Consider the following 15,965-nt stretch of genomic DNA (forward strand, 5'->3'; position numbering starts at 1 on the left):
CTGAACATGTATATATCGGCCCAAGAAATTCAGGATTACGTTTGATTTAAGGATTCTTCTCTTTAATATGTAAAAGTCTAAGGAATGAAATGGTTTCATGAATATACTGGCCATTTAAAAGTTCGGTAGAGAGGCTTTCAGAGGAATTTTGTCACATGAGTGCACGTCTTAGAAGCAAGGAAATGGAGTCTTTTAGAAACTTTGGATCTCATTGTATAAAAAGCATTCATTTTTGCTGACAGGAAGAATTTAAAATATTTGGAAATGCTATCTGAGTCTCTATTAGAATAAGATCAAGGATCCAAGTTTTCTTTAAAAAGCATACACATAATAAGCGCCTTAAACCCTTCTAGTGCATCTGCTAAAGGTACTTATTATCATCGAGCAAAGGAGGAATATATTTCTAAAAAAGTTTGAATGAATAAGCTATTGACTCAAGGCATGAGCTTGAAAAAAAAATCAAGGTTTCTTTTTCTTTTTTTTTTTTTTTAAAGTTTTTAGTTTGAGTTTTGGGGCCTGGATTATTTATAGCATTCGGATGTGTAGAGATGTTCTGTGGGTATGTGCCTACAGGCTCTGTCAATAGGTGCAGCTGAATTTAGCTTACTGGCACATATGCTGAATTTCTATTCTGAATCTCCTTGCTTATAAAAGTATATGCCTATGTTCATTCTGCTTAGAAGAAGAGACATTCATTAAATTTTTTCAGGTTTCTATTACAATTATTTTTTCATTGACAATATGGAAGTGACATACAAGAGATAAATGTATGGTACTTCTATCTTATGTAATTAATAAGTACCATGGTCTTTCCCCACTAAATATTTTTAAGCTCTAATAATATGTAGGAAATTAAAGACAAATTGATTTATTTATGACATTTTATAGTTTGATTTCCATCGTTTGTGGAAGTATTCTGAACAGCACAATGTTTTAGGCAGCTTTTATCTGAAGTCAGGCATTTCCCCAAAGACATCACAGTCCTTGAACTTCCTGTAATAGAGGTATTTCACCACCTGCACGCCATTTGTGGTGGGGACCTCAGTCATCTTGCCATGCATACTTTTTTCTATATAGTTATCATCTCTCATAAATTTGCTTTAAGCTGTAAGAATATAAATTTCCTCCCTGAGCTTTCTCAATTTCCCATTATGTTTCCATTAGTTCAGTTTCTTTCTTTCTTTTTTTGTTCTGTTAAAATTGACTGGCCTCATGTACATAAAAACACATAAATAAATCTTTAAAAAGGGAGGCATTACAGAGATGGCTCAGTGGTTAAGAGCACTCACTGCTACTCCTCCAGAGGTACTGAGTTCAATTCCCAGTAACCACCTGGTGGCTCACAGCCATCTATAATGGAGTCTGATGCCCTCTTCTGGCTTGCAGGAATGAGCGCATTCAGACAGAGCACCGTATAGATCGAAAATACATGAATAAATAAATCTTTAAATTAACTCTTATCCCAGTCCCCTTTCTGATCATTTTCTGAAACTGTCAGAGGAGCTGTCACTTTGAGATGCTGATCTTGCTATGCTGGAAGTGTCAGCTGACTACGGAATTAATTCCATGTAGCTGTTGGTTTAATTTTTTGTTTTATTTTATTTTATTTTTTTTTAGAACTTTACAATTCTCTTCAGAATCTGGAATAAACTTTATTCTTTGTTTCCAACCTGACCAGATTTAGCCATCATCTAAACCCCTGGGTGTGTCCATGAGTGTATTGACGGAAGAGGGAGGACTCACCTTGGTGTGGTGGCGGCATCCCATGTGGTAGGGTCCTGACCTGATTAAAAATGGAAAAAGCAGAAAGCCAGATGACCATGATGTCGCCTTTTCTATGTTTTCTAATCTGTTGAGATGTGAGCAAGTTCCTGATGCCCCAGCTGCAGGCTAGTCCTGCTGCCGGCTCTTCCTCATCAAGTGGGTTGTACCTGAGCTGCCTCCCAGGTTAAACTTTTGCATTTTAAAGTTCCTCATGGTAGATGTTTGGTCCTAGCAATGAGAAAAAGGAGCTAATGAGCCTACCTTTTCTCCCGACCTTTACCCCCTCAACACATGATATTTTAAACTATTCAAATGTTAAATGAGTTACATGTATCTTTGTATGCATTTTTCTGCACTTGATATTAACCAGAAGGCCGAAAATAAATTGAAAGTATTTTTTTTAAAGATAATGCTAATATCTCTCATCTGTCCAATGGGAATAATGAGTATTTGTCTTATGTAGATGTGAAGGAGTATTGAATAAATTTTTGGAATTCTGAGTCAAATACAGTATTCTGTAATCCACTTTGCCCTTAATATGGTTTTATTAACTTTTCAGGTGTACACTAAAAAATACTGTGTATGTTACTTACTGTAGTAGTTACGCAACAGTCAAGAGTCCTGTAAACCCTTAGTGAATGAATTCCACAGTGCTAATGACTCCCATCTTTTTTTCTCTTCTTGATGGGTACTCAAAAGATTCTTCCTTTTATTATTAAAATTATAAAGCATGTGTTTATGTCTGCAGTCTTTATATCAATAGTTTCATTTCATATTTATCAATTCCCAAAAGAGGGGTCGTTAGGTAAATAATGTCCGTATTTTGAAAACATTTTTGATTATGCCATGGTAACTTCCAAGAATGTCATTGAGTTCAATTAGCAGCCTGTAACATTCCTTTCCACCATGCCTCCATTGTTGATCACAAATGATATTCTTAAGATAAGTCATAAGGACATTTTCATCCAGGTGTTTATGTTGAGGATCGTCTCCCACTATGTTTCTCCACCCATTCTACTTATACGTCCCTTACCATTAGTTCCCCTTCTTTAGTTTCATTTGAACATCCATGTTATATAAACATCCATATGCATGTGTGTTTTTGTATATTTGTATAAGCACATAAACCTGCATCGTTTTAGGTCTCTCTTTAAAAATCTAGAAACCACAAATTAAAGAAAACTTGATTGGTTGTTCCGTGACTGCATTAATTTGCCTAATAAGATTCTTAGTTGCATTTGTCTTTCTACTAGTGAGGCAACGCCATGCTTCTTTCTCACTGAACAACTTACGCTGTGCATCTAGACCACACTTTTCTTCTTCTTCTTCTTCTAAATCCATTTCTCGGTTGTTGGACACCTGGGTTGGGTCCCACTTAGTTACTGTGAATGGTGCATTGATGAGCGGAACTTCTCTTCCTGTGTCTCGCCATTTCAGTTAGGGTTATATGTTCTCTTTGCTCATCATCCTGAAACAAGTGACAAGGTTCTTCTTCCTTTTACTTTAATGGTATTCCTTTATACGCTTGTGCCACACTTGCCTGATTCTTTGTGGGTTGACAGGCATGTAGGTTGTTTGACTGTCTCAACTATTGGTGGATAATGCTGCCAGTGCACACAGGAGTGTTGTCATTTTTTTTTAATTGTCATAATGCTAACTTCTTTTTGGTATATGTTCAGAGGCATAATTCCTAGGCCATATGAAGTTTTATTTTTAGTTTATTTTAAAATCTCCATAGTGTTTTCATAGTGACTATATCATTTTATGTTCCTGCTAGCAGTATACAGGAACCTGCTATTCCCAAAGCCCTCACAAGCACTGTCTGACTTCTCAGAAGCAGCTATGAAAAGAATAACTATCCTAATACTTGTATTAATATTTCATACTGCTTTTGACTTGTGAAGTTGATTAGTGATGAAATTTGATGATTAATGAATTGTGAGCTTTTTCATATACCTGTTGTCTATTTTTATATTCTCTTTGGAGAATGTGTATTCAGGAATTATGGTTATTTTAAATGGATTATTTGGTTGTTTTGCTAATGTGTTATATGATTTAAAGTTTTGAAAACTGTGTGTGTGTGTGTGTGTGTGTGTGTGTGTGTGTGTGTGTGTACATGTGTATGTGTGCCATGCATGGTACAGGTGCCATTGGAGGGCAGGAAATGGACACTGGAGAGACAGGCTTAGATTACATGGGTGCTGAGAATGACATCCATGTCCCTTACTGTCACGACCCTTCCGACCAGCGGAAAATAAGGACACGACCCGAACGTTCTTCTCCAGGCAGTTTATTCAGGAACCTTTTCAGCAAGCTTCTCCTTCTGTACCCCAGCACCCCTCTTATATCCTCTGCCTCACCCAATCAGCAGCTCTTACGTCGGTGCTCCAATTGGTTCCCGACAAGGCGGGGTGCATACATCAGAGCAAAGCACGGCCCACAACCCAAATAAGGACTTGTTTACCAGCCAGGAGCAGAATTGCAAGTCATCTTGCCTGGCAGGTTGCCAGGAGCTTCAGCTTCCCACAGTTTCCCCTTTTTTTATTTTAAAACACAACAGGCGGGAGTAGAGGTCTGATCTCCAGTTGTCAAAATGGGAGATTGTAATGGCCCAGCCAAACCCCACTCAGGGAGTCTGAGTTGGCCACACCCAACCCAGTGTCTTTTTCCTGGAGACACACGGTCTGGGATACTAACCTGTATGCAATCAAACATGCTCCTCAGGATGACGCTGGTCTTCATGCAGCGCCATCCCTGCAGTGCTAAGCCTCGCATCCTGAGCGTGACGATCTGGGGGACTGCTCACAGATCCTTCATATAACCAAAGCCAAATCTGTGGAGATTGGCCACCCTCTAGGGCTGCAAAAGTTTGGACAACCATGGCATTTGCTCTTTGTTGTTGAATGTGCAATCGGCACATAAACCAGAACGCTAAGCAGCCGGTAAGAATGAGGCACAGGCCCAATGCCCCCATGCCCGCCCATTCCCGGAGATGGCCCATGGCTTGAGCAATCCAACGTGAAAGGCTGGCAGCCATGGCGAGGTCAACCCGCGTGGAACCGATGCGAACAACTGAAGTCCTCAATTCCTTTGGTAGGATTTCAAATTCTCTGGTCCAGTTACCTGTAAGATACTTAGACAATTGTCTGGACAAGTTAGCAGAATGGGACATGTTATTAAAGGGGATAGATGTTACACAGGGACCCGAATACTTCCATTGACATCCAAGCTGGGCTATCTCGGCGAGCACATGCACCTGGTCTTGTAGCAGGTCCACATGCTGATTAAGTAACATAATGCTTGCTCTCAGGTGGGAGTTGATTTTTTGCTGAGTGTCTAGCGCAGTGGCCATGCTAGCAGACATTATTTACTGAGGCAGCAGTCTGCACAGTAGAAGTAAGAGCCACAGCAGCAGCGGTGGCCGTTGTGGCAGAAACAGCTATAGCGGCAACAATAGCCGCAGTGATACCGAAATCTCTCTTGGCTCTAAATAAGGTCATAGCTGAGGGTGCCTCCACAGGCCAGGGAACAAATCCAGGCAGACGGGTTAGAAGTAAAGAAGCGAGGAAAAACAGTGGCGAGTGCCGTAAGGGCAAAGGACTAGGGAACACCGACAAAATACCCCATCGAAGTTCATCAGTCCTCCCTTTGTGCTATTGCCCTGCGCATCCTGAAAAACGGGAAAGCACTGTTGGGTCCGTGCCTCTCTCCACACCTCTGGGCAAAAGGTACGTCCTGTCCCCGAGCTGTTCTCTCGAACGTAGGGAGGAGGCCGAGGCAACTCAGACAGAGGCGGCCCAGGAGCCGAAGGCTCCACCCTGGATTCTAGCTTCTCCATTTTCCGGATCAGCTTTTCTACTTCCTCTTCTGAGTCTTCCCCCTCTGAATCTGATGATGTTACAGATTTTGCAGACCTCTCTTCTCTTAGCTGCTCTAACGCCTCTGCCCCCTTCTCAAGTACGTTAGTACATTTACCATCTCTATCTTTAATACAACTACGGATCAACTTCCAGACTGGCCGAACTCCTCCCTTTAGGGTACCTTCTTCCCAGGCAAAGTCTAGGTCTCTGCCTAATTTATCCCAGCTGGCCAGAGTCAGGCTCCCGGAGACCACAAACCAGGGAGCCTGAGTGTCTACCTCTTTCAAAAATCTTTCTAAGGTAGCGGGCTTAAGTCCCACTCCTTTCGCTCTCAAAAGCTCTTTGAGCGCAATGAAAACAGGACTAGATGGCGAATTTCCCACCTTACTTTCGCTTTTGTCCGCTGCCGGGAACTTTATCGCTTGTACCGAGTCTTTATAGTCCTAACTGGAACTTTATTGCCTCCGTACCTGAGAATCTTATTCGTCCCTTGCTTACCAGGGAACTTTATCGTTTGTACTGAGTCTTTATAGTCCTAACCGGAACCTTATAGTCTCTGTATCCAAGAACTTAGCTAGTCCCTCACTTACCAGGGAACTTACCAGTCGACTGCCCTGACCACTAGGAGTTCTGAGCAGGTTGCCAGGAGCTTCAGCTTCCCACACCTTACAAACTGAGTGTGAGCCTTTAATGGCTGCACTATCTTTCTAGCTGTAATTTTCTGTTTCTTTAAACAGAAGCTGGGGTTATCAGTTTGAGCCCTTTCTTCTTAACGAAACTGACATTTTAGTAATGCAAGTTTTCCTTTAGGTACACTTTGAATGCGCATAGAAAGTTCTAGTATGTTGTGCTTTCTTTAAGCTTAAAATACTTTGCGATTTTTCTTTTTATTATCTCCTTTGACTTTGATGTTATTTTGTTGCTAACACTGGGGGTTTCCAGGTACTTCTGTGCTAGTGATTTCTAACTTGGTTTCGCTGTAGTCAGAGAACATATCTTACTTGATTTGAGTACTTTCATATATATTGGGACTGTTTTATGATCCATAATTTTCTGTGTTTTGATAAATGTCCTGAGTTCACTTGAAAAAACTTTTATTCTTCTGTTATTATTGCATAAAAATATTACATAAATTTTAGTTAGATCAAGTTCGCTGATAATGTTATTTAACTACTTACTGATTTTTTTTTTTTTATTGTATCAGTTGAGAGATGGCTTAAATTTTTTTCAGATACAGTCTATTTTTTTCTTTGCACTTGTGCCAGGTTTTGTTTTAATATATTTTGAAGATATGTTGTTATATGGGGAATAAACCCACTTAAGACTATTCTGTACTTTTTCCAGATGTGTGTATACACTTATGCATGTCTCTTCATGAGGATGAGTATTTTCTTGCATGTATGAATGTGAGCCATGTGATGGTTCTTGTGCAGGTCAGAATAGGGCAACAGCTGCCCTGGAATCAGAGATACAGGTGGCTGTGGGATGCCATGTTGGTGCTGGGAACCGATTCCAGCTCCTCAGCAAGAGCAGCGTGTGGTCTTTTTTTTAAAATAAAGCTTTTAAAGAATATTTTATTTTTTAATATGTGCATTACAGGAAACAAAACACAAGAATACAAGAACTAAGTCACCCAGTCACAAGGAGCTTAGCTGTTGTGCCCGTTTAGATTCTGCAACTTGTACATACACTTAGGTAATTGAGATTATACTGTATGTACCACAGCATGTGGCCTTAGCCACGGATTCATGTGACTTTGCCAGCTTGTGGGCTCTTCTTTTCCCCACCCTCTAACCCCCTGGCTTCACCCTCTAACAGTAGATAAGAGGGAAACAAGGATAAAAAGGAGTAAGAAAATCAGAAAATCCCTGGATCTATGTTCTTTCTGTGAGTTTCTTCTTTGACTGTGGCTACTAACAAACTACAAACAACCTCCATAAATGACCACCAACCACCCATCGTTCCCTCTCAGGGCCCTCATGTTTATGTAGCCTCTGAAAAGTTCCCAGAATTCCAAGCATCACACAATTGCATAAATTATCTGCAGCTGGCAAAAACATGCCTGTGCTAGAGCATGAGACAAATCCTAGTCACCTGCTGTGGACAGTCTGAAGTAGCCCCACACATTTTTATAATCTCTCTCTCTCTGTCTCTGTCTCTTTCTGTCTCTCTCTCTGTCTCTCTGTCTCTCTCTCTGTCTCTCTGTCTCTCTGTCTCTCTCTGTCTCTCTTCCCCCTACCCCTCTCTGTTTTAAAAGAAACTAAAATTCCAAGATTCTCACTACAGAGTCACATTTCTAGTCCACAAATCTTACTATCTCCACTTTTACAAACGAAGACTCGAGCATCAGAAGGATTTCGTGTTTTCATCCAAAGCTACTCCTTGCAGGTGATGGGACCAGGTTTTGAGTTCAGACAGTATCTTTGAGATCTTAACGGTTGTATCATTTTTAGCCTTCTGGCAATTCTTACTTGTATCAATGTCGGTAGTTAAAATTCTTATTTCCCAAACCCGTTATTACTGTTTTGTCTCTGTTCCCCATTCCCTCTTCTCAGCTAATATTTCCCCATTTTCTCTCCTCCATTTCATCTTAGTTGTCTTTTCCTTTCAGTTATCTTGGACTACTGTTTTCTTTTTCCTTGCTTTCTGCCACTCAATCCCTGCTTCTTATTGATTCTTATTTTATGTAACTTTTCTGTTTGTTTTTTGTTTTTGTTTTTTTGAGACAGGGTTTCTCTGTGTAACCGCCCTTGCCATCCTTAAACTCACAGAGATCCACACACCTTTCATCCCAGCACTTGGGATCATGCCGAGTGCTGGGATTGAAGGCGTGCACCACCATGCCCGGCCTTTACAAAGCTCTGGAATCAGTACGTTCTGTGTACCGTCACTGTTCCAGCTTAGGTTAACAAGCCTTTTGGGTTCTTCTTTTTGAAACAGCTGCCCATCATTTTCTCATTGGTGGCCCTGTATGCTCTGTGGTGTCTGAGTTAACCTCTATCATCCGCATTAGACTGCTTTCTCCTTTTTTGAGACAGAATCTTAGATGTAGCCCTAGCTGGCCTGGAACTCCAACTCTCAGAGATATGTCTGCCTCTGCCTTTGGAGTGCTAGGATTAAAGCTAGGAGCCACCACACCCACTGTCCCCTTATAAGGAAAGATTATTTGTTATGATTTGCTTTTCAATGTCTATCTTAATATGTGACCTAGTGTTAGTGGATTATATTTTGTGAATATAAATTTGTCCTATTCTCTAGTATCTACTATAATGTCAAAATCAGCGTGAACATTAGGTAAAGTCATCTTTGTCTTGATCTTAGGAAAGTGTCTTCCATGCTTTATTTTCCCGAAGGCTAATAGTAATTTATTTAATTTCAGTGATCAAGTATAAAATGAGTCTTTTATATAGTTTCACGTTAGCTTCAGAATATACTGTATAGTAAAGCCAATGATGAGAGCATAGTTGTTAGGATCTTCTTGTGGTTTACAGCGGATTAAATCTTCAGTGTATTTGAAATTTCTGAAGTACATACATTTTTGGTAGCAATAGGACAACAAGAAGAGTTTAAGCTTTCCCGTAATGTGAAAAGGTGTTACAATGCACACAGATCTCTGCTATGGCCGTGTGAATGTGCTAAAAAAGTGGAGGCAAGTGTGACAAATCCTTATACTTTAGTCTATAGCGTTGGGATGCCAACAATTAAGTAATAATAAGGACTAAGAGGGTACTTCTGGACCCAAATTTAGTGTTTAACAATATTGTTTGAATATGGTTACAGTCATTGTTCAATTCCTCTGTGTCAGATAGATGAAGTTTTCTTTGGTACAGACACGAAAGATGGCGTTTCGTACAGAGCTGCAGTTCTCATAAGCCACTTGCCGCCTGCTGTGGGACTTGGTGGCTCTTGCTCTTGAGAGCCTGACTGTACACAACTGTTAACTCGGTGCTTGTGTTTTGTTCGCAGCATCTGGCGAGGCCCCAACGTGAACTGCACAGACAGTTCGGGTTACACCGCCTTACACCACGCGGCCTTAAACGGACATAAGTAAGTGCCACTTATCCGGACTGGAAGTCTTATGTACTTAGTTACATGTGATGACGCTAACTGTATCTGCTGGATGCCTTTCTCATTTCACCAGTCTTCCGGTCTTGGGCAACCGAGGGAGGAGGCATGGGATGGTAACACTGATAAATTAAGCATGGGAGGAATTTCATTGAGCATGAATATGTTTAGAGTATCAATTCAAAGAAGTGGTGAAAAGTACCACACAAGAGTGTTTGGAACAGTGGCAGGACTGTGCTAATCCTGTGTAGTAGTTTTAGGGAAAGAATGGGATAAAAATCACTGCCTACCTCGTCTTGGCATTTATATAGACCCACTCAACACAGGGCTGGGCTCTTGCTGGAGTCCTGCCATTATAAACCATGCGACTTAGGTGATGTTTTCTCTGTTGTCCACAGTTGCCTTTCTTAGCTCTAATCTGTTTGATCTTATGGAATTAATGTTTTAATTGGTATGCTAGTTTAGGCTATAGGGCATGATAGAACATAAAACCACACCTAACACGCTATATCTGATAGTTTCACTAGGTAAATGAACGGGTGAGTGATAAAGCGCAGTGTATTTTCTTGGTGACACAGGTGTTCTTTTGCTGCCAGGAAAAAAAAAAATATGTCCCCTTTCCTGTGTCTCCCTTTCCTTCTTGTTTTTCCTTTGCAAAGGATGATGCAAGCTAGTCTTCCCAGATTTGGCTCTTTTCATTTGGCCTTTGTGTTTTGGATGGGGTGTGGTGATCAAATCGTGCCTGTATCTCACTCAGCACTTGGGAAACACTGGCTGGAGGATCAGGAGTTCAAGGTCATCCTTGGCCATGTCATGAGTTCAAAGGCAATCTGAGCTACATGAGGACTTAAATAAAAAGCATATGTATTTTTTTCCTCCCACTTAATGTTTATTTAAATCTGAAACACACCTGCCTTACTTAATACTTGATTTTTGGCTTGGTGGCCATGAGACACTAACTTCAAAAATTTTTACAATTTTTGTATTACTACCATTACCATTTTTTTCTTAAAGCTTACCCATGTAAATCTAATCATCACTACATCTTAAAAAATCATCTGAGTTTCACAAAATGTTATAAATGTAGTATCCCTTTCTTAGTATTGGATTAACAAATCACATTTATTTTTATCGGTTCCTTTTTATGTTGTATCATCATTTCCCTTCTAGCTTAGAGTGTTTTGTTTATGACAGGATTTTTTTTTTTTTTACTATCAAATTGTTTTTCTGCTTTAAATTTATTTTTCTTTATTTATTTTTAAAGATTTATTTATTATTTTGTATTACAGTGTTTCACCTGCAGGCCAGAAGAGGGCACCAGATCTCATTACAGGTGGTTGTGAGCCACCATGTGGTTGCTGGGAATTGAACTCAGGACCTTTGGAAGAGCAGCCGGTGCTCTTAACCTCTGAGCCGTCTCTCCAGCCCTCAGATTCTTTTACTATAGAATGGAAAACATATCTGCATGTCTGTTTGTCTATCTGTCACTATTTTCGTTTTGAAGATAGGTCCTTGCCTACATATCCCCACCTTGCCTCAGTCTCATGATCTTCCAGTCCCTCTGGAAAGCGAGGATTTCGTGTGTGAGTCACCATGCTCAGCTCACAGTTCCCCTTTAAAAGTGAAAATATTGTTTATTTTTATTTGTATCTGGATGATCCGGTTCCAAGGCAGATTCAAGTTAGTTTAAAGCACAAATAACGATGTTTCTCTTGCAGTTGGAGCTCAGGTTTCTGATGGGCATAAACTCCACGAGGCCTGACGCTTATAGTTTTTGACCTGCCTCTGAGTTACACTCATTTTGAGGTTTCTTATAGTGTTACTATAAACACTTCTCAAGTGTCTGGGAGCAAGTTAGGACTTGTCGCCTTCCTAAATTTTTAGCAAATTTATTTCCTGAACATTATTGATTTACATATGGTGGCCTGGAGAAACGTAGCTATTTGCGTCTGTTATTGACAATGCAGAGCAAAGATAATTTAAAGGAACTGAACAATAATCATTAAGATCGTCATAAAGAAAATAGAGTCTGCCTAGTGCTTTTTTGTTTGTTTGTTTGTTTGTTTTTGTTTTTTCAAGACAGGGTCTCTCTGTGTAGTCTTGGCTGACCAAGACTCACTTGGTAGAGCAGGCTGGCCTCGAACTCACAGCGATCCGCCAGCCTCTGCCTCCTGAGTGCTGGGATTAAAGGCGTGCGTCACCACGCCCGGCTTCAGCTACGTACTTTTAAGCATCATGTTCTTTGCAGATGTTCTACATTTACGTATCTTTGGTTTTTATCTGATGAATTCATTTACCAGCCCCTTTCTAGCAAGGTTTTTCTCAGTATCATCCTATTGCATATGCTTTGGGAAAAGTAGGAGAGTGTCTAACCTGCTGACTGCTTGCTTTTGATCTGTTTTATTAGGGACATTCCTAGACTCCAGCTCAGTGTGTATCAAATACTTTGGCTAGATATTCTTCATTGTTTGTTTCAGTTACATTTTTGAGATATTGTTTGTTTCTCAGTTTTGTTTTATAATACAATAGCTCTGAAACTTGGAGTATAATATGTATTTCTTGATTACTATATCTTTACATTACCTATAGACTTCAGCACTTAGACACCACTGGTCGGTCCCACCCAACCCACCCCATTTACTGGGTAAGTGGACAAATCAGGCCATTTTGGATAAATGATGCAGCGCCCACTTTTATAGTAAGGCAAGGTCGTACCAAGAACCGCAGTATTCTGGTTACAAGTCTATGCTTTTATCAGTTTTCCATGCTGCCTCTTCCTGTGTTTAGTCTCTTTATGCCTTTTCTATGCAATGTCATTTATTTCTAAGATACCTTCCAGTGTCATCAGTTAGTATTTTCTCATGGAATCCTACTTAACACTGTCTTAAGTTAAAAATTTTTTATTGTTGTTTTTTGTTTTGGTTATTTGAGACAGAGTTTCTCTGTGTACCCTTGGCTTTGTAGACCAGGCTGGCCTCGAACTCACAGAGATCCACTTACCTCTGCCTCCTGAGTGCTGGGATTAAAGGCATGTGCTACCATACCAAGCATTAAAACAGCAAAAAAGGTATTTCAGGGAGAGAAAAATATTATTAAATGTAGAAAGGGATTGTACTTCTTTTGTTCTCTATTGCTGCTCTGCATGGGTCATTAACACTTAAAAAAAAAAAAGATTTATTTATTATTTTGTATACAGTGCTCTGCTTGCATGTACACCTCCAGGCCAGAAGAAGGCATCAGATTATGTTATAGATGGTTGTGAGCCACCATGTGGTTGCTGGGAATTGAACTCAGGACCTCTGGAAGAGCAGTCAGTGCTCTCAACCTCTGAGCCATCTCTCCAGCCCCTGGTCATTAACACTTTATTACACTATTTTTCTCTAGGAGACTTTAGCAGATACTATAAAAAGCGTACTCCATTCTTGTTGCTGTTGTGATTTCTCGGCTAGAGTCCCTGGGCTCACAGAGCTGGGGAGAATGTTGCAGGGTTCTCTATTTTACTCTTTTGTTTTCAAGTTAATTTTTATCTCACTCCACCATGTGACCAGACCTAAGCAGCCACACTACTGGTTGAGTCCATTTCTTCCCCTTTGGTGTGTTTTCCTGGGGGCCCTTGTTTATCAACAGGAGCTAATCTTAAATGGAAGAGGGAGTACTCTAAAAATTTATAATTATATACATAAGGTTGTTGGAATAACTAGAAACCCCTTTGATTTGCTTGTTTTTTTTTTTTTTCCTTCACAATCTAGAAATTGTAAGGGTGAATTCGTTATGTATAGAAGCTCCAATGATAGTGTGCTACATGTCCCCATGCCTTCCAGATGCACCCAGCACACCGGAGACGTTATTTACTTTAGAGAGAAGCAGATGACCCAGGGGAAGTCTGATAATCTAGTGCATGAAGTTTGAAACTTTGATTGGCTAGTTAATTCTCCATCCAAATGAAGCTGTTATTTTGACACCTACTGACAGGCAATAGGATAAAATAAACATGGTTGTAATGCAGTTACGTGGGATCTTGTTGAGAAAAAAAAAATGAAGTTGGTCCCATTGATTACTTTGGTTTTGCTTAGATTTTATTCTGAACTTCTTCAAAGATATTTAATGTTAGTCAGAAATGTTTTTTATATTTATCAGAACATGAATGTAAATTAGATTAGAGGAAAAACAGCACTTTAAGTTTTGTATTTTTATCTGAATTTACATATATTACCTGCAAAATAATTAAATTATTTCAATAGGATTACTTTTGATTTAATTTGATACTTTGTTTTGTATCTGACAATAAAGTGACTGTTTCCTTGACTCCACCCACTGCATTTATATTAGGATTTCAGAAGACTTTTTTTTGGTGTAGTGTGGTGTGTATGAGTGTGTGTGCATCTGTGTGTGTGTACATGTGTGTGCATGTGCGTGTGTGTGTGTGTTTCACGGGGCTAAGATTGAATTCAGGTTTTGTACACGCTAATTGTGTACTGTCACTGGGTCATGCCATTAACCCTGGACCACAGCAGGTATCAAGTGCAGGGTATAGAAACATTGTTTCTTTGTTTGTAAAATGTAGGGATTCCTAATATATAGACATCAACGGTGTAACTTAATATCTAATGTAAGCAATAAAACACAGGCAGCATCCCTTGCATATGGTCTTAGATTCAACCTAAATGAAAAGAAAAAGTAATAATACTGAGTTAGTTTGTTACTCTCCAAATTTGGATATAGAAAGTACTCAAAATTTAATTTGTTCTTAATGAGCCTGTATGAAAAAGGCCATCTAATTAGCTCTAGGTATGATACATCTAGATACACCATAAGAGAGATTAATGACAGTTTATTAGTGACAGTTTATTAAGTTATTGTGTTTACAGTTCAATAAAACTACCAGGTACTTACTTGATTAGAAGTCTAACTTTATATTTAATAAGTGTGCTTTTAAACTGATTCTGAACTCAGCTGGTTCACTAGTTAATATATTCAAATAAGGTTATAAAACTCAACATAAGTAAAAATTTAAAAGAAAGTTTAAATCTAAAGATACATGCTTTTACAGAGCAGCCTGTATTTATTTCCAGGTACTTGGGAGGTTGAGGCAATAGTTGAAAACCATCCTTAAATTTGGCAGGACTTTTTTCTCAGAATAAAGTAAAAAAATGTTTAGTAAAAATTGTTAGCTAAAGCATTTGTCTACGCATTCATTGCCCTGGATTCAGTCCACTAATACTGCAGAAAAACAATGAAATGTAATAAACACACTTAAAAATGTACGACGTGGAATGATTGGGACAGCCAGAAGGGCTGGTTGGTGAGAGCTTTGGCTATCAAGTCTGATGACCTGGTTTCAACACCCCCTTACCCACACGGTGGAAGGAGACAACCTGCCTTAACCAGGTGCCCTCTGACCTCTAAACATGTGTGTCCCGTAATCGAATAAACTAGTGTAACAAATTTAAAAAGATAGTATTAATTACGATTTTGTTGTAATTTATAAACATACAGATTATCCCTTTCTGATTTAGGTACTGAATGGTTATAGTCTTATGTACAGAATGCAAATGTTTACAATAAATTACTGTTTAAAAATAACCACTTTTCAATATGTCATGAATTTTCTTGATAAACAGTGAATACTTATCTATATAATTAGGAAATATTGACAGAGCTTGACTCCAAGAATAAATTCTGAATTTTAGATGAGAGTTAAAAGGAAGTAAAAGTTTTGTCCTCATCAGTCTTTTCTTTTTTATCTACCCCTTGAAAGGCATTTTTGTCTGTGTTGCATTACTGTGATGAAATACACAAGGCTGGGTAACGTTATAAAGAAAAGAAAAACGCAGGGATCATTTTCCTGTTTATTATTCTACAGATGCCAATAACATAACAGATTTGGCACTTCAGGCCCGATTCTGGCTTTTGTGGGTTTATCTTACTCATAACTGTTGAGTGGATTCTTCTTACCTCAAGGTAGCTCTTATCTCCCGTGGCAGAGATGAGGAAAATCATGTGAGCTGCATGAATGACAAGTTTTGCATCTAGTTTTGTTCTTATTAGATACAAATACTCACACTTACGTGATGGGCTACTGTTAGCACGTGACTCGTGAGCCCCATTTAACGCTCTCGCCATACTTGGGCAGGAGGCACCGGTCTGTTGCTCTAGTGTTCTCTTCCAGAAAGGAAGAGGAATTGATGCTAAAATTAAAAGTTAAGTAATTTGCATAGCTAAAGTCACAAACCCAGCCTTCTAAATTCAGTTCTTATTAGATAATACTCTTTTTCT

At 39.3% G+C, this 15,965-nt stretch overlaps 1 protein-coding gene across 5 annotated transcripts in view; it reads left to right on the forward strand.

Moving 5' to 3' along the window:
• Anks1b (ankyrin repeat and sterile alpha motif domain containing 1B) overlaps positions 1 to 15,965 on the forward strand; it is a 1,021,560-nt gene that overhangs the window by 121,709 nt on the left and 883,886 nt on the right. For all 5 annotated transcript variants that reach the window (XM_051139823.1, XM_051139820.1, XM_051139819.1 and 2 more), the window contains exon 2: positions 9,591 to 9,671. In XM_051139823.1, coding sequence (XP_050995780.1) covers positions 9,591 to 9,671 — 81 coding nt within the window. The remainder of the gene's footprint in view (positions 1 to 9,590; positions 9,672 to 15,965) is intronic.

Source organism: Acomys russatus, chromosome 31 (assembly GCF_903995435.1).
Source record: "Acomys russatus chromosome 31, mAcoRus1.1, whole genome shotgun sequence".
Classification (NCBI taxonomy): Eukaryota; Metazoa; Chordata; class Mammalia; order Rodentia; family Muridae; genus Acomys; species Acomys russatus.